Here is a 20,380-nt window from a genome sequence, read left to right on the forward strand (position 1 = left end):
AGTTGGAACGAAACGTCCTAAGCTCCTCTCTTCTGTGTGTGGGTTATTTGTGTATAGTATTGTGTAGTATAGTATTGTGTAGTGTAGTATTGTGTAGTATGGTATTGTGTTGTGTAGTATAGTATTGTGTAGTGTAGTATTGTGTAGTATGGTATTGTGTTGTGTAGTATAGTATTGTGTAGTGTAGTATTGTGTAGTATAGTATTGTGTAGTGTAGTATAGTATTGTGTAGTATAGTATTGTGTAGTGTAGTATTGTGTAGTGTAGTATAGTATTAAGTAGTGTAGTATTGTGTAGTATGGTATTGTGTAGTGTAGTATTGTGTAGTAGTGTTGTGTAGTATAGTATTGTATAGTATAGTACTGTGTTGTGTAGTATGGTGTCGTGTAGTACAGTATTGTGTAGTGTAGGATAGTATTGTGTAGTATAGAACTGTGTAGTATAGTATTGTGTAGTATAGCATTTTGTATTATAGTATTATGTAGTATAGTATTGTGTAGTATAGTATTCTGTAGTATAGTATGGTATAGTATTCTGTAGTGTGGTATAGAACGGTATTGTGTAGTGTAGTATAGTATAGTGTTGTGTATACCTGGAGAGTGTTTCGGGGATGAATGCCTCTGCTTCCTGTTCTGTGACCAGGCCTTGTAGTGGATCAGAGGCTGATCAACTAGGTTGTTACTGTTGGCTGCATGCACACTGATGTATGAATCACAGCTCCGCTGATCAGGTACTGACTTCAGATGCCTGTCCAGCGCATTCTTGAAGACAGCCATTGGTTTATTGGTAATGTCCCTTATGTATGCTGGGAGACAGTTTTACAGTCTTGGGCCCCTGATGCTTATTGTGTAGTCTCTTAGCTTTTCATTGGGGGATGTTGCATCTCCTTCCCAGTATTTTGCTTTTGTAGGAGTTTACCTGGAGTTTACCTGGAGAGAGTTCCGGGGGTCAACGCCCCCGCGGCCCGGTCTGTGACCAGGCCTCCTGGTGGATCAGAGCCTGATCAACCAGGCTGTTACTGCTGGCTGCACGCAAACCAACGTACAAGCCACAGCCCGGCTGGTCAGGAACCGACTTTAGGTGCTTGTCCAGTGCCAGCTTGAAGACTGCCAGGGTTCCGTTGGTAATCCCCCTCATGTATGCTGGGAGGCAGTTGAACAGTCTCGGGCCCCTGACACTTATTGTATGGTCTCTTAACGTGCTAGTGATACCCCTGCTTTTCATTGGGGGGATGTTGCATCGTCTTCCAAGTCTTTTGCTTTCGTAGTGAGTGATTTTCGTGTGCAAGTTCATTACTAGTCCCTCTAGGATTTTACAGGTGTATATAATCATGTATCTCTCCCGCCTGCGTTCCAGGGAATACAGGTTTAGGAACCTCAAGCGCTCCCAGTAATTGAGGTGTTTTATCTCCGTTATGCGCGCCGTGAAGGTTCTCTGTACATTTTCTAGGTCAGCAATTTCACCTGCCTTGAAAGGTGCTGTTAGTGTGCAGCAATATTCCAGCCTAGATAGAACAAGTGACCTGAAGAGTGTCATCATGGGCTTGGCCTCCCTAGTTTTGTAGGTTCTCATTATCCATCCTGTCATTTTTCTAGCAGATGCGATTGATACAATGTTATGGTCCTTGAAGGTGAGATCCTCCGACATGATCACTCCCAGGTCTTTGACGTTGGTGTTTCACTCTATTTTGTGGCCAGAATTTGTTTTGTACTCTGATGAAGATTTAATTTCCTCGTGTTTACCATATCTGAGTAATTGAAATTTCTCATCGTTGAACTTCATATTGTTTTCTGCAGCCCACTGAAAGATTTGGTTGATGTCCGCCTGGAGCCTTGCAGTGTCTGCAATGGAAGACACTGTCATGCAGATTCGGGTGTCATCTGCAAAGGAAGACACGGTGCTGTGGCTGACATCCTTGTCTATGTCAGATATGAGAATGAGGAACAAGATGGGAGCTAGTACTGTGCCTTGTGGAACAGAGCTTTTCACCGTAGCTGCCTCGGACTTTACTCTGTTGACTACTACTCTCTGTGTTCTGTTAGTGAGGAGTTATTTTCATGTGCAAATTTGAGACTAGTCCTAGGATTTTCCAAGTGTATATTATGATGTAACTTTCTCACCTGCATACCAGGGAGTACACATGAAGGAATTTCAAATGTTCCCATTAATTTAGGTGATTTATTGTACTTATACATGCTGTGAAAGTTCTCTGTACATTCTCCAGGTCTGCAATTTCTCCTACTTTGAAAGAGGACGTTAGTGTGTATCAGTATTCCAGTGCAGAGAGAAAAAGCGATCTGCAGAGAATCATCATGGGCTTGGCATCTCTAGTTTTGAAGGTTCTCATTATCCATCATATCATTTTCCTTGCAAATGTAGTAGATACATTGTTGTGATGTTTGAAAGTGAGATTGTTTGTCATTATCACTCCCAGGTCCTTCACACTTGTTATTCACTCTTTTGTATGATTGAAATTTGTTTTATACTCCAATACACTTTTAATTTCCTCTAGTTTTCCATATCGAATTAATTGAAATTTCTTTTCATTGAACTATGTGTTGTTTTCTGTGGCCCATTTAAAGATTTGGTTGATGTTTGCTTAGTCTTGCAATGTCATCGATGGATGACACCCTCAAAGTATGTGTATTATAGTACAGGTTGGCCGTCACTAATCCAGCAATCAGTTATCCTGTTCCATCATTAATCCAGCACCAATTTCGACTAGCATAATTTCAGATTTCATCATTATACTGATTCCAATCATTATTCTGACTCAAATTTCATCATTATACTGACTCAGAAATTGTCCAGATAGTTGTATATCCACAGCAGGAAGCCAGTGGAGGAGAAAGCAGTGATGAAAATGAGGAAGATGTATCAGAGAGAGGTTAATTAAGTGTATTCTTACCTAACCATTCCATAATCCGGCAAACTCACTAATCCAGCACACTACAGGTCCCAATGATGCCAGATTAGTGATGGCCAACCTGTACTGTGTAGTATAGTACTCTGTAGTATGGTATTTTGTAGCATAGTATTGTGTAGCATAGTATTGTGTAGCATAGTATTGTGTAGCATAGTATTTTGTAGCATAGTACAGGTGGCCCTTCAGGTTCGCGAGGGTTAGGGGATCAAGAACCTCGGTAATGTTGAAAATTCGCATATGTTTGGTGCACAAATATATTGTAGGGAAATATAATAATAGTACACCTACCATCTGATTTACGACTTGCTTGATATATGACCACTCGACTTACGACCGTGTTTTATATGCCAAATTTCTGGGAAATAAACAACTGTTTGTGTTGTACACAGTGTTTATTCTAAACCTTACAGTATAAAATACAGTACTAACAGCATAAAAAGTAAAGTAAAATATTAAATACCAAAATAAAACAAAATAAAGTCATTACAAAAAATGTGATGTTGATATTCAGTAGTAAGGTTCGACTTACGTCCATTTCGACTTACGACCGGTTGCTGGGAACCAAGCTCGGCCGTAAGTCGGATGGTACCTGTATTTTCTTAGCCTAACAATAATGCTTCCTTAACCTATTGAACCATGAACAATCATAAAACACATGAAAACATCGTAAAACACATACATGTTATGGTCTAATAACAAATAATGAACAAACAAAACACTCACCACCTGTAAGATTAGGCAGACGAACTCTGATGACTTGTGATGATAATGACGATGATGATGGTGATGATAGTTAGCCATCCAGTTACTGATGACATTTGAATGGAGCTGATTATATGGAGTGTAACTGAATGACATGATGAGTCTAACGTGTGGATTCTAACTCTTCACTGCCAGTGTCACTGCCGATAATAGGTGGTGAATCATCGACATCACTAGAGTCAGAGTTAGCAAGGGGAGTAGTGGCAGGCTTCCTTGTAAAGAACATTGTGATGGACAACTGAGACTGTTTCCTCTTCATATCTACAGAGTTTTGTAGGGAATTATACTCCTGTCAATGTCATTCATCACCTTCAAAGCCCTCAACATCGATGGGTTTGTTGTAAAAAAATTGTTTGAGCTGTGCTGTTTCATCGCTTGCCCTAGTTTTTCAAGGGTCATGGCTTGAGGTTGATTGACCTTAGCAACACTCTCCTCTTCTTCATCCTCATTCTCTGCCTGCACAGTCAACAACTCTTCATCATTTAAAGCCCAATTCTCTCACCTCACCCTCCTGCATGTCCTCGAACCCTTCACCACCAACTAGCCTTGCTAACTCCACAGTCTTCCTCATGGCTTTGTTAACCTTGTCCTGAGGACCAAATCCAACAAAATCACACACACACTCTGCCCACAAAGCCCTCCAACAACCCTTCCCTGTCTGAGTGTGCAAATCCTTGACACTCATGCACTATTGAGAGGCAGTCAGCAATGGTGAATTTCTTCCAGTATTGAGTCACACTTGTATCTGGATCTGCATCCAACACAGCATGGAGCCTTTGCATTGACCTTCATGTGTAGTAGGCTTTAAATGTAGCTATCACACCCTGATCAAGAGGTTGTATCAGGGAGGTTGTGTTTGGTTGGCTGGCTGCAGGCTGAGGGGGTAAGAGGGAGAGTAGTAGGGACATGGCAGGAAGCATAAATGTGATTGGGCGGCTTGGCATTCGCGAATGTTCGAAGCTTGTGAAAGCGAAACTCGCGAATGTGGAGGGCCACCTGTATTGTATACCTGGAGAGGGTTTCAGGGGTCAGTGCCCCTGCGTCCCAGTCTGTTACGAGGCCTCGTGGTGGATTAGGGCCTGATCAAGCTGTTACTGCTGGCCACAGGTAGACTGACGTATGAACCACAGCCCGTCTGATCAGGCACTGACTTTAGGTGCCTGTCCAGCATCATCTTGAAGACAGCCAGGGGTCTATTGATAATCCTCCTTATATATACTGGGAGGCAATTGAATAGTCTTGGGTCCCTGACACTTATTGTGTTATCCCTTATTGTGCATCAGTGTACTCACCTAATTGTGGTTGCAGGGGTCAAGACTCGGCTTCTGTCCCCGCCTCTTCACGTAGTGCTCCTAGGCCCTCTCTCTCCTTGCTCCATGAGCTTTATCATACCTTATCTTAAAGCTATGTATGGGTCCTGCCTCCACTACCTCACTTGCTAGGCTATTCCACTTCCTGTCTACTCTGTGACTGAAGAAATACTTCCTAACATCCCTTTAACTCATCTGGGTCTTCAACTTCCAATTGTGACCCCTTGTTTCTGTGTCCCTTCTGGAACATCCTGTCTCTGTCCACCTTTTCTATTCCACCCAGTATTTTGTATGTTGTTATCATGTCTCCCATTACCCTCCTGTCCTCCAGTGTCGTCATGCCGATTTCCCTTAATCTTTCTTCGTAGGACATTCCCCTTAGCTCTGGAACTAACCTTGTTGCAAACCTTTGCACTTTCTCTAATTTCTTGACATGCTTAATCAAGTGTGGGTTTCAAACAGGTGCTGCATACTCCAGTATTGGCCTGACGTACACGGTGTACAGTTTCTTGAACGATTCCTTACTAAAGTATTGGAACGCTATTCTCAGGTTTGCCAGGTGCCCATATGCGGCAGCAGTTATCTGGTTGATGTGTGCTTCTGGAGATGTGCTCGGTGGTATACTCACCCCAAGATCTTTCCCCTTAAGCGAGGTGTGCAGTCTTTGTGTCCCGCTGGATTCCATAATGTGGATTGGGTAATAACACTAATTTAGGCATTAATGAAGTTTTTAACACAGAATATATGAGAAGCGCCAAGCCTGACCTGTGTCTCCACTCCCTGTTCTTCGACTGACTCTCAAGATGATTCCTAGAGGGTGAGCAGGTTCAAAACATGCAAGGGTCAGCTGTAATAGTGAATAACAAGTGATTCACATGAGGGGCTGAGGGGCGGCACTCACGGTGCTCCAAGGAGCCTCTCATATGTGATGTCTTCAATGTCTGAACTGCTCAGGGTGAACACAAGGTCCAGTCTTGCTGGTTCATCCTCCCCTCTCTCTCTGGTAGTGTCCTTAACATGTTGATGCATGAGGTTTTCCAGTATCACATCCATCATCTTGGCTTTCCATGTTTCGGGAACCCCGTGTGGCTCCATGTTTTCCCAGTCGATCTTCCTGTAGTTGAAATCGCCCATAACCAGTAACTTTGCTCTGCTTGAGTGAACTCTTCATGCCACCTCAACCAGTGTGTCCACCATTGCTCTGTTGCTCTCTTCATATTCCTCTCTTGGCCTCCTGCAGTTCTGTGGATTATACATCACTGCAGTGACTACTTTATGTTCCCCAGATTGAAGTGTACCTACTATGTAATCCCTTCCTCCAGTCTCATCCATGCCTTCCATTTCCTCAAATCTCCATCGGTTTTTTACAAGCAGTGCAACCCCTCCTCCCCATCTGCTCCTTCTATCCGCTTTCAGGATCTGACATCCTGGTGGGAAGATTGCGTCTGTTATTGTCTCAGTGAGTTTCGTTTCTATGACTGCTGTGATGTCTGGGGACTTCTTATTGATTCTTTCATGCCACTCCTCATATTTATTTGTTATTCCATCCGCGTTCGTGTATCAAACCTTCAACTTCTTTTCTAAAACTGTGATCCTGGGAGAAGATTGGAGTTGGGGGATCGGGAGCCCTGGCGGGGGTCTACAGGGGGTTGCGGTGGGGGTGGGGGCAGAGTTCCTTTAGGGGATTTCTGTATGGGGGGGTTTGTGGTGTTGGGGGTGGGGATAGAGGGATCAGTGTGTGGGTGTTGGCTTAGATTGTTCAGTTGCCTTGGAGTTGTCGTGGTTAGAGTCCTTCTGCGGGTATAATGATATTTGCCTGTTAGAGCAGCACCAAGTAATCTTGGTATAGAGAATTAATGTACAAAGTGCTGTAAATGATTTCCAGGGTTTGACTGTACATTTCATTTTACTGTTTTATTTTTGTTTGTATTCCCTGCTACGTTTCCTGTAAATTCTATGCAATGCTTTTTTTTTTTTAACAGGATCATGACTATTCCAAGATATATAGAGTCAAAATGGCATGGGCAGGGTATGGCAGTGTTAAAATTTACATACAAAGATGATGATATGGAGAAGCATTCTGACAGACAAGTTGCTGAGGTGGGCAAGATCAAATGTTGTGTGTCCTCGCTGCACATCATGTAAGGAAAGATAGTGTACAGTATATAAACAGTAAACCCTTGATTTAGTGGACTAATAGGGAGAAAAGAATGGCCAATAATAGCAGTTGTGGATCGAGTAAAGATTTGTTTTCTGTAATTGTAGCAAAAACGGGAAAGTTTTTACTGTAATCCACAAACCCAGTGGATTTTGCCCCCAATCTCTGAAGTCATTTAACCCTTTGACTGTCGAAGGGCCCAATCCTGAAGTTGCTCCTGGTGTCGCAAAATATTCGAAAAAAAAAAAATTATTTTTTCTTATGAAATGATAGAGAATCTTTTCCCGATTGTAAAGACACCAAAAAAACGAAATTTGATGGAAAACTGACGGAATTACGCTCTCGCGAAGTTAGCGACTTCGGCGATATTTAAAAATCGGCAATTTCGCCCACTTTGAGCCCTATTTTCGGCTAATTCCGTTATTCCAGTCAACCAAACTCATAACTATTTCTTCAGAACTCTATTTTTTCTATCGATTGAGCACAAGAAACTGCCCATTTACCGATTTCAACTACCCAATAACATGGTCAGAAATTTGCAATTTGGCCAATTTCACGAAAATTAAAAAATACGACAATTTCAAAATAAGGTCCAGAATGAACAATGCAGACATTCCTGGCTCTAAAATAAGATTTTCTTTGTTCATCAGTCATGTCTCCAGGTCCCTGTGATATTACTCTTGCTTTTTATTTTGAAATTTTATTCAAACAAAAAATAGAAGATTTACTGTTATGCAGACTACTGCTATACTGTAATAATTGTAAAAATTACATCAACCCATTCATGACTGCGTATTAGAATGGCTATTTGGACATTTATTGGACAATGACATCATTTGTTTACTTTTGAACATTGGCAAAAATCAAACATTTCCTGTACTTTGTGCTCCATTTCCAGGTTCTTTTTATAGTAAAATTAATCAAAATCACCTCCATTTCTATAATATAGTTTCCATTCTATCAAATGAGACCATGAAAACGAGAATACAACCACAAATCCTATACGAAAATAGACCACAAAGTCGGCATTTTAATTAAAAAAAACGGTCGGAGTTTTTTTTTCTCATTATGCACTGCGTGCTCCAGGATTTTTTTTATGTGGTGCACACTGACCACACAGACCCATTCTCTCACATGTGGGCCTACTAGCTTTCTCCTGCCTGATTTGAAGCCGCTAGAATTTATGAGTATATATACGTCAAACACGGTACCTCACAAACGTATATATACGGCCGCGACAGTCAAAGGGTTAAATAGAGATCCATTAAATTGAGGATTTACTGTACAGTATATTCAAGATGTAAATTTTACTCTGTATTACTACAAGCTGTGAACATGATGGAAGGAATTTAAAGATCATTTAATCAATGTTATTAATTAATTATGAAAAATGTATTTGTTAATTACAGTATACAGTAGAGGAGTGGGGATATTTGCAATTTGGAGGGGTAGCTGAGCTGTAGTATAGATGTGTTTCTGGGAAGAAAGTAATGGAGTGAGTGATGGTGAAAATGTTTCTTCTTTTTCGGGTCATGCTACCATGGCGGGATGTGACCAGGGTATTAAAAAAACAAATCTAGTGGTATTTCTAATTATTTTTACCAATAAATATTTGATTTCATTTTGCTTAGTTTAAATTTTCTGTGTGCATTTCATAAGTTAAAGCAACTAAAAACAAAAAATTATTTATTGTTATTGTTTGTAAATAATACTGTACCATGTGCAGTACTGCTAACTGAGAGTAATTTTAACATAATGTTGAAGGCATTGATGCTCCTCAATGGGGTTATATTCCAATGAACCCATCCTAAGTTGACACCATCAAAAATCGAATATGAATTTGATGTAGTAGATAAATAAATAACTACTATCACTGAATAAACAAATAAAAAAATAATTATTGTAACTAAATACGTACCATTATTGAAAAGTAAATAAATGATTACAAGTTCAGCCTATCAATAAACGAACAGTACTGTAGGGCCCCACTTATATGGCAGGTTAGGTTCCAGGCCACCGCCAGAAAGCGGACATTGCCGGGAAGCTTATAAGTGCATATAAATGCCAGATAATAAGTTTACATTAACATATATTAAGTTAGCAATAGAACTAGGCATAAAAAAAAATGAAAAGTAAAATACACACACAGTACACTCATTATTTACCTCAAAATATTTGTAGTCTTAATGTAGGACAAACGATGAGTAGTATTTATTGTAAGAAGTCGAGTGTGGTAGGTGTGGTAGCCCTCCTGGCCACTCCACCCACACGTAATATACTATGACATTTAAAGTACCCTAGAGTGATAAAATACATATACAGTACAATCATTACTTACCTTAAAATATTTGTGGTCTTAATGTAGGGTGAGAGGTGACAAGTATATACAGGTCCACATCCCTTTATCCGAAACCATTGGGGCCAGTATTGTTTCGACTTTTAGATTTTTTCGAAGTTCAGAATGATTCTCAACGCCGCCATGTGGCGGCGTGACCCAGGACTGAGATGACTGACTCTCCACAACCTATGAAAAACCTTTGGTTTTTGGAACTTTTCCAATTTCAGAATTTCTGATAAAGGGTTGTGGAACTGTATTTGTAGAAAGTCAGGTGTGATAGGTATGGTAGTGTGCCTGGCCACTCCACCCACACGTAATATACTACAACATTTAAAGCTCCCTAGAGCGATAAAATGCATATAAAGTGCACTCATTACTTACTTGTACTGTACAGTACAAAAAAAAAAAAGTTTTACAGCACATTGACTTGATTACCTAAGAATGCTATAGTTACAGTACATGTAGTGATATGTTGCACTGGTACTCACCATTAATATAGTCAGCTGAAAGTTGATGAATGCTGAATGTGCATCGCTATCACACTATTGTAAAATCGAAATATCATCAGTCGAACCATCGTAAAGCAAGGATCATCTGTAGTTTAATGTATAATGTGTAGTTGTGTACAGGCAAAATGATAAAGCTGGCTGATCTTGAGGAACTATTGAAGGAATATATGTGTAAAAGTTGTAATTGTTGTTAACTATGTTTGGTTGTCCTATACTGTAACACCAGTACAGTGAATCCTTAATTTAATGAATGGTGGAGTGTGGGTAGCAGATAATGGCAGTTGTGGTGGATAAAGATGAAGTTGTTGTGCCATGATCGTAACAGTACTAGACAGTTTTATAACCAACAGACTGTTGTTTCTAAATCAGTTGACCCAGCTGATTTTGTTCATTACGTATTTCCAAAGTCTGCTAAATTAAATATTTATCTCTTATTTTATTGGATGCTTGCTGATATCATTGCTACAGTGAGCTTTACTGCATTAATAGTAAATGGTATATACTCCTAAATGTTGTACTCTTGCTGAGTATTGTAAACATTGGCTGCTTGATATATCTGAGGTGATTTTCTGTTGACAGGGAATATGCAAGGAAACCTTCAATAGATGCTGATGAGTCTAGAGGTGATGAAGCATCTCAGAATTCCAGTTCTAGTGAGCAGCAACTGCCCAGGAAATGTTGTGAAGCAAAGGTAAATATAATAATAATAAGTTTATTTTGACATGATACATGGTTGTACAAAGGAATATAATAGTTGGGTGTACATGCCAAAAGCCCCTTTGTATGCAGAGCATTTTGGGCAAACTTAAAATTAACTTAAAATTAATATGGCAATAGCAGTTCATATGGTCATTAGATGAGTTACAGTGAGTACAAGAAAATTGAGTATTATTAATAGGTAATGCTTTGTGGCTTTAATAAGTCTAGTAGAGAAGTTCAGTAGAGAATAATTACAGTATTTAATTAGTTTATAAAAATTACAGTATTACAATAGAACAATTTAAACAATTTACAATATGATGTATTACAATTTAGTACAGTACTATTTAAAACAATGAAATTTAAACATCCTAATTTTGAAGTAATGAGTAAATGAGCAATCCTCAGCACAATATGCAATAATGAAATTGAAACAATTTTAAGTTGAGCAGTCTTAAATTATTTAGAAGTTTATTTTTGAGTGACTGGTAGGTATTAAGTACAGTTTGTCTGGTTAATTTTGTGTGATGAGGTGATTTCTAAGTAGGGCCTTTAACTGATTTGCAGAAAGGGGTCCTTCACTGTGTTCTGGCACTGAATTCCAGATCTTCGGGCCCTTTACGTGCATAGCATTTTTACATAGGGAGAGATAGACACGTAGGATATCGAAGAGTGATTTGTATCTCGAATTATGGCTGTGTGTTCTGATAGTTATTAAGGAGGAGTTTGAGAGGAGGGTTTATATTTGAGTGTAGTGTTCTGTGTATGTAGTAGGCACAATAATAAGTGTGGATGTTTTGATATTAAGCAGATTAAGACTTGAAAAGCAGTGGAATATTTTGTCTAGTGCAGGATTTAGTAATCAATTGCACTGCCTTATTATTTGCGTTCCACAACATACAGTCTATTCTTGACGACATTAGTTTTCTTAAACACACTGGGATTTTCTGAATGATACATAAGTAAAGGCTTCACTTTAAAATCACCACTAGCATTAGCACAGAATAAAAGAATTAGCCTATCTTTCATATGCTTGTGTCCTGGGAGTGCCTTTTCCTCCTGAGTAATGTAGGTCCTCTTTGGCATTTTCTTCCAAAACAAGTCTGTTTCGTCACAACTGAACACTTGTTGGGGTTTGAATTTTTCAGTGTCTACGTAAACCTTAAACTCCTGTACAAACTTCTCAGCCGCCCGTTTGTCTGAACTGGCTGCCTCACCATGCCTTACAACATTGTGTATGCCACTATGCTTCTTAAATCTGTCACACCAGCATCTGCTGACCTTAAATTTACTATTAGCACTGGTTCCAGGAGTTTTCTGTACCAGATTGGCATGCAGCCTCCTTGCCTTTTCACAAATAATCGTCTCTGAAAAACTATCACCTGCCATCTCTTTATCCTTGATTCACACCAGCAACAACTTCTAAACCTGATTGATTGTCTGTGGTCTTTTTTTGGTTAGCATATTAGCATATTAGCATATCATATACACGATATGATGTAGGGCGAAATGACAGTAGTTTGTTGGATTATGTATTGGTAGATAAAAGACTGTTGAGTAGACTTCAGGATGTACATGTTTATAGAGGGGCCACAGATATATCAGATCACTTTCTAGTTGTAGCTACACTGAGAGTAAAAGGTAGATGGGATACAAGGAGAATAGAAGCATCAGGGAAGAGAGAGGTGAAGGTTTATAAACTAAAAGAGGAGGCAGTTAGGGTAAGATATAAACAGCTATTGGAGGATAGATGGGCTAATGAGAGCATAGGCAATGGGGTCGAAGAGGTATGGGGTAGGTTTAAAAATGTAGTGTTAGAGTGTTCAGCAGAAGTTTGTGGTTACAGGAAAGTGGGTGCAGGAGGGAAGAGGAGCGATTGGTGGAATGATGATGTAAAGAGAGTAGTAAGGGAGAAAAAGTTAGCATATGAGAAGTTTTTACAAAGTAGAAGTGATGCAAGGAGGGAAGAGTATATGGAGAAAAAGAGAGAAGTTAAGAGAGTGGTGAAGCAATGTAAAAAGAGAGCAAATGAGAGAGTGGGTGAGATGTTATCAACAAATTTTGTTGAAAATAAGAAAAAGTTTTGGAGTGAGATTAACAAGTTAAGAAAGCCTAGAGAACAAATGGATTTGTCAGTTAAAAATAGGAGAGGAGAGTTATTAAATGGAGAGTTAGAGGTATTGGGAAGATGGAAGGAATATTTTGAGGAATTGTTAAATGTTGATGAAGATAGGGAAGCTGTGATTTCGTGTATAGGGCAAGGAGGAATAACATCTTGTAGGAGTGAGGAAGAGCCAGTTGTGAGTGTGGGGGAAGTTCGTGAGGCAGTAGGCAAAATGAAAGGGGGTAAGGCAGCCGGGATTGATGGGATAAAGATAGAAATGTTAAAAGCAGGTGGGGATATAGTTTTGGAGTGGTTGGTGCAATTATTTAATAAATGTATGGAAGAGGGTAAGGTACCTAGGGATTGGCAGAGAGCATGCATAGTTCCTTTGTATAAAGGCAAAGGGGATAAAAGAGAGTGCAAAAATTATAGGGGGATAAGTCTGTTGAGTGTACCTGGTAAAGTGTATGGTAGAGTTATAATTGAAAGAATTAAGAGTAAGACGGAGAATAGGATAGCAGATGAACAAGGAGGCTTTAGGAAAGGTAGGGGGTGTGTGGACCAGGTGTTTACAGTGAAACATATAAGTGAACAGTATTTAGATAAGGCTAAAGAGGTCTTTGTGGCATTTATGGATTTGGAAAAGGCATATGACAGGGTGGATAGGGGGGCAATGTGGCAGATGTTGCAAGTGTATGGTGTAGGAGGTAGGTTACTGAAAGCAGTGAAGAGTTTTTACGAGGATAGTGAGGCTCAAGTTAGAGTATGTAGGAAAGAAGGAAATTTTTTCCCAGTAAAGGTAGGCCTTAGACAAGGATGTGTGATGTCACCGTGGTTGTTTAATATATTTATAGATGGGGTTGTAAGAGAAGTAAATGCGAGGGTCTTGGCAAGAGGCGTGGAGTTAAAAGACAAAGAATCACACACAAAGTGGGAGTTGTCACAGCTGCTCTTTGCTGATGACACTGTGCTCTTGGGAGATTCTGAAGAGAAGTTGCAGAGATTGGTGGATGAATTTGGTAGGGTGTGCAAAAGAAGAAAATTAAAGGTGAATACAGGAAAGAGTAAGGTTATGAGGATAACAAAAAGATTAGGTGATGAAAGATTGAATATCAGATTGGAGGGAGAGAGTATGGAGGAGGTGAATGTATTCAGATATTTGGGAGTGGACGTGTCAGCGGATGGGTCTATGAAAGATGAGGTGAATCATAGAATTGATGAGGGAAAAAGAGTGAGTGGTGCACTTAGGAGTCTGTGGAGACAAAGAACTTTGTCCTTGGAGGCAAAGAGGGGAATGTATGAGAGTATAGTTTTACCAACGCTCTTATATGGGTGTGAAGCGTGGGTGATGAATGTTGCAGCGAGGAGAAGGCTGGAGGCAGTGGAGATGTCATGTCTGAGGGCAATGTGTGGTGTGAATATAATGCAGAGAATTCGTAGTTTGGAAGTTAGGAGGAGGTGCGGGATTACCAAAACTGTTGTCCAGAGGGCTGAGGAAGGGTTGTTGAGGTGGTTCGGACATGTAGAGAGAATGGAGCGAAACAGAATGACTTCAAGAGTGTATCAGTCTGTAGTGGAAGGAAGGCGGGGTAGGGGTCGGCCTAGGAAGGGTTGGAGGGAGGGGGTAAAGGAGGTTTTGTGTGCGAGGGGCTTGGACTTCCAGCAGGCATGCGTGAGCGTGTTTGATAGGAGTGAATGGAGACAAATGGTTTTTAATACTTGACGTGCTGTTGGAGTGTGAGCAAAGTAACATTTATGAAGGGATTCAGGGAAACCGGCAGGCCGGACTTGAGTCCTGGAGATGGGAAGTACAGTGCCTGCACTCTGAAGGAGGGGTGTTAATGTTGCAGTTTAAAAACTGTAGTGTAAAGCACCCTTCTGGCAAGACAGTGATGGAGTGAATGATGGTGAAAGTTTTTCTTTTTCGGGCCACCCTGCCTTGGTGGGAATCGGCCGGTGTGATTATAAAAAAAAATAATTAACGCCTTTCGCAACATCAGCTTCCTTGATTTGTTCTCTCTTTGCCAGGATAGAAGCGATGGTCGACTTGTTTTTCCCATACATCCTGGCAAGCTCAACAAGTCGCACACCACTCTCGTACTTTTGTATTACTGTATTTCCTTCTTCACATCTATGGTGTTTCTCACTTTCTTTACCACAGGGGTACCACTAGCAAGTTTCTTTGGGCCCATGGTAGCTAATTTCACAGTCCCACAAGCACTAAACATAATGAATTAATCGTAAAATGTTTGAATGAGACCACAGGTTAGTGTTCATTCAAGCATCAACAAAGCCAGACTGGCTCACTGCGCCTGCCTGGGGACTCTGACAGAGCGGGCTGGCGGACAGGTCTGGTACCCGGCAGTTCGAAAATAGGGGCGAGTTCAATAATAGGGACAAAGTTGGTTCGAAAAAAGCCCGTCAATTTTCGAAGTGATACGTTCGAAATTTGAGGTTCCACTGTAATACGTAAGTATGTACTAATAATAATGACAATAGTACATAATAATAATTTTTTTTTTTTTTTTTTTTTTTTTTTTCAACAAGTCGGCCGTCTCCCACCGAGGCAGGGTGACCCAAAAAAAAGAAAGAAAATCCCCAAAAAGAAAATACTTTCATCATCATTCAACACTTTCACCACACTCGCACATTATCACTGTTTTTGCAGAGGTGCTCAGAATACAACAGTCTAGAAGCATACACATATAAAGATACACAACATATCCCTCCAAACTGCCAATATCCCAAACCCCTCCTTTAAAGTGCAGGCATTGTACTTCCCATTTCCAGGACTCAAGTCCGACTATATGAAAATAACCGGTTTCCCTGAATCCCTTCACTAAATATTACCCTGCTCACACTCCAACAGATCGTCAGGTCCCAAGTACCATTCGTCTCCATTCACTCCTATCTAACACGCTCACGCACGCTTGCTGGAAGTCCAAGCCCCTTACCCACAAAACCTCCTTTACCCCCTCTCTCCAACCCTTTCGAGGACGACCCCTACCCCGCCTTCCTTCCCCTATAGATTTATATGCTTTCCATGTCATTCTACTTTGATCCATTCTCTCTAAATGACCAAACCACCTCAACAACCCCTCTTCTGCCCTCTGACTAATACTTTTATTAACTCCACACCTTCTCCTAATTTCCACACTCCGAATTTTCTGCATAATATTTACACCACACATTGCCCTTAAACAGGACATCTCCACTGCCTCCAACCGTCTCCTCGCTGCTGCATTTACCACCCAAGCTTCACACCCATATAAGAGTGTTGGTACTACTATACTTTCATACATTCCCTTCTTTGCCTCCATAGATAACGTTTTTTGACTCCACATATACCTCAACGCACCACTCACCTTTTTTCCCTCATCAATTCTATGATTAACCTCATCCTTCATAAATCCATCCGCCGACACGTCAACTCCCAAGTATCTGAAAACATTCACTTCTTCCATACTCCTCCTCCCCAATTTGATATCCAATTTTTCTTTATCTAAATCATTTGACACCCTCATCACCTTACTCTTTTCTATGTTCACTTTCAACTTTCTACCTTTACACACATTCCCAAACTCATCCACTAACCTTTGCAATTTTTCTTTAGAATCTCCCATAAGCACAGTATCATCAGCAAAAAGTAACTGTGTCAATTCCCATTTTGAATTTGATTCCCCATAATTTAATCCCACCCCTCTCCCAAACACCCTAGCATTTACTTCCTTTACAACCCCATCTATAAATATATTAAACAACCATGGTGACATTACACATCCCTGTCTAAGACCTACTTTTACCGGGAAGTAGTCTCCCTCTCTTCTACACACCCTAACCTGAGCCTCACTATCCTCATAAAAACTCTTTACAGCATTTAATAACTTACCACCTATTCCATATACTTGCAACATCTGCCACATTGCTCCTCTATCCACTCTATCATATGCCTTTTCTAAATCCATAAATGCAATAAAAACTTCCCTATCTTTATCTAAATACTGTTCACATATATGCTTCAATGTAAACACCTGATCTACACATCCCCTACCCACTCTAAAACCTCCTTGCTCATCCGCAATCCTACATTCTGTCTTACCTCTAATTCTTTCAATTATAACCCTACCGTACACTTTTCCTGGTATACTCAGTAAGCTTATTCCTCTATAATTTTTACAGTCTCTTTTGTCCCCTTTCCCTTTATATAAAGGGACTATACATGCTCTCTGCCAATCCCTAGGTACCTTCCCCTCTTTCATACATTTATTAAACAAAAGTACCAACCACTCCAACACTATATCCCCCCCTGCTTTTAACATTTCTGTCATGATAATACATAATAATACAATAATAATAATTATAATAATAATACTATGTATGTACTTTGATGATGAAAGTATTTTCTTTTTGGGGATTTTCTTTCTTTTTGGGTCACCCTGCCTCGGTGGGAGACGGCCAACTTGTTGAAAAAAAAAAAATGTACTTTGTATAATTTAGTTTGACAACACCACCACAATGCTCATCACTGCACATGTGCTTATGGAGCTACCCTCGCAGTGCAAGGAATTCTCGTGATTTCCTTACATTTCGTGCAGTTAATTCGCCAGATTTCTTTCTTCTGACCATAGGTCTTAAGGAAGCAATTACAAAGGACAGTGCCAAGAAGAAAAAGAGGATGATTTTCTTGGAATTAAAGCAAGAAATGATTAATAAGCACAGACTAGGTACGAGGGTTGAGGACTTGGCGAGTTGAGTACAAGTGTAGCCCCTCTATTATATGTACCTATGGGTTTAGCACTTCCTCATGATAATAATAATAATAGTCTACTATATGTGCAATACTAAAGCAGGAGTCTATAAAAGCTATAGCGCCAGCAAAGGGTGTTACAGTAATTGTTGACATGGTTGATGGAGAAACAGCTCACAGGAGATATGTAGTGTAGTGAGATATGCATAAAATTTGTACATAGCAGCCCTTAAGAAAAGTGTGAACTCCTAACAGGATATGCCACTCTGCATTTCTTCTCCAAGATATGTAAATGTCATATGTACACCAGATCTAATTCAGTTAACTTCACAAACTCCGTTTTCTCTTATAACACCTCTGACGTTTTCATAGCTAGGATGTTCGACCACAATCCTCCTCCCTCTGCTGTCCACATGATGACATATTTTATTCATTCTAGAGTGTATATCAGGTTTCTATCTTATTTATATTGTTTATTATGTCATATTAGATGAATTGTGACAGATAAATAAGCCGTAGAGTTGATATTAGGGTTATTTTGTCATGCCTCCTGAGAGCAGGACTTCAGCTGGAACGAATTAATTGCATTTCAATTAATTTAATCCCTTGACTGTCGCAACTCCAAATCCTGAGGTGTCTCCTGGTGTCACAAAAATTAAAAAAAAAAAAAAAAATTATTTTTTCTTATGAAATGATAGAGAATCTTTTCCCGATGGGAATGACACCAAAAGTACGAAATTTGATGGAAAACTTGTGGAATTACGCTCTTGCGAAGTTAGCGACCTCAGCGATATTAACGATTCGGCGATTTCCCCCACTTTGAGCCCTATTTTCAGCTAATTCCATTGTACCAGTCGACCAAACTCATAACTATTTCTTTAGAACTCCATTTGTTCTATCAACTGAGTACAAGAAACTTCCCATTTACTGATTTCAACTACCCAATAAAGTGGTCAGAAATTGGCAATTTGGCCAATTTCACACAAATTAAAAAAATATGACAATTTCAAAATAGGGTCCAGAATGAACAATGCAGACATTCCTGGCTCTAAAATAACATTTTCTTTGTTCATCAGTCATGTCTCCAGGCCCCTCTGATATTACTCTTGCTTTCTATTTTGAATTTTTATTCAAACAAAAAATAGAAGATTTACTGTTATGCAGACTACTGCAATGTTGTAATAATTGTATAAATAATGTCAACCCATTCATGACTGCATATTAGAATGGCTTGGACATTTATTGGACAATGACATCATTTGTTTGCTTTTGAACATTGGCAAAAATCAAACATTTCCCCTGCTTTGAGCTCCATTTCCAGGTTCTTTTTATAGTAAAACCAGTCAAAATCACTCTATTCCATTCTATCAAATGAGACCAAGAAAACGAGAATACAACCATAAATACTACATGAAAATAGACCACAAAGTCGGTGTTTTAATTAAAAAAAAACAGGTGGAGTTTTTTTTTTTTCTCATTGTTCACTGTGTGCTGCAGGATTTTTTTTTATATGGTGCACACTGACCACACAGACCCATTCTCTCACATGTGGGCCTACCAGCTTTCTCCTGCTTAATTTGAAACCGCTAGAATTTATAAGTATATATACGTCAAACACAGTGGCTCGTCAGACGTATATATACGACTGAAACAGTCAAAGTGTTAAATAATGAAAATTGTTTGGATTTGAAACAATGTCATTGATGGAGAGACAAAAGATAAGAAGAGAAGTAGAAGGATGCAGTAGAATATGTATCAAAAGTAAAAAAAAAAAATAATTGATCTCATGCAAAAGATTTTTATTTTGCTGTAACAAAGACAGAGGTAATGGCAGGTATAGTAGATGGCATGTAAAATTGGATTGTGAGATTTTGGCAAAGAATATGAAGAATGAAAGTGGAAGGTTGATTAAAAAAAATGAATGCTGAATTCTATGTGCATATGCTGTACTAAGAAGAGTAGGACACAGTCTGTCCTTGCACTGCACATAATGAGAGAATGGTTTCCAGTAATATAAGTAATATATGTCTATCTCATACTGCCAGATATTATCTTTTCATTTATGTAATTTGGTTATTGGCAGTTAACTACATACACATTTAGATCAATTAAGGCAAGTTAAACTAATCTTCAGTAATCTTAAAATACTGTGACGAATATTTAATTTTGGTCTTGGCTTGGATCATTCACAGACACACACACCTGCATTAGAAAAACAATTGATGTAGAAACAAGACAGAAGGCTGGGCAACAGTAATAGGGTGCAGAGTATTTGTTGAAGAGTTATAGAAGAAACAAATTGTCATGTTGCTTCTGCAAACAAATACATAGAATTCATTTTTATGAACTTTATTTTTCAGATAGATGTTTGTCCTCCAGGAGTGTCTAATGACATATGGCAGTCCTGGCTGATGCACTGGGAGTCTTGGAAGGACATTTATATTCCTTTATCTTGGGTACATAAATATCGAGAACTCTGCAGTCCAGAGTATGTAGAATGGCACGATTCATATCTGGAAGAATATTCATGGATTATTCCGTATATTGCCGATGAATTAGGAGACAGCGATTGTGAACTAATAAATGTCAGTTACTTACATACAGAACAAAAGGATTTGGATGATGCTGTAAATGTAAAAGATGAAACCATCCAAAGTGACTGTAATCTTGGAATAACTGATTCTCATGATCAAAACATTAGTTGTGAACTAAATTTGTTGGAAAATAAGTCTCAACAGTATAATGAAAGTGAAAAATGTAAAATTGCAAAAAATAATTTAAACTCGCTTGCAGAAGTCCAGTATTTACAAGAAAACTCACCTGGTCA

At 39.4% G+C, this 20,380-nt stretch overlaps 1 protein-coding gene across 1 annotated transcript in view; it reads left to right on the forward strand.

The window, feature by feature from the left end:
- LOC138852432 (uncharacterized) overlaps positions 1–20,380 on the forward strand; it is a 41,769-nt gene that overhangs the window by 18,177 nt on the left and 3,212 nt on the right. Inside the window, exons 2-4 of the mRNA XM_070083086.1 lie at positions 6,981–7,139; positions 10,583–10,694; positions 19,914–20,376. Coding sequence (XP_069939187.1) covers positions 6,985–7,139; positions 10,583–10,694; positions 19,914–20,376 — 730 coding nt within the window. The 5' untranslated portion in view covers positions 6,981–6,984. The remainder of the gene's footprint in view (positions 1–6,980; positions 7,140–10,582; positions 10,695–19,913; positions 20,377–20,380) is intronic.

This window comes from Cherax quadricarinatus, chromosome 8 (assembly GCF_038502225.1).
Source record: "Cherax quadricarinatus isolate ZL_2023a chromosome 8, ASM3850222v1, whole genome shotgun sequence".
Lineage (NCBI taxonomy): Eukaryota > Metazoa > Arthropoda > Malacostraca > Decapoda > Parastacidae > Cherax > Cherax quadricarinatus.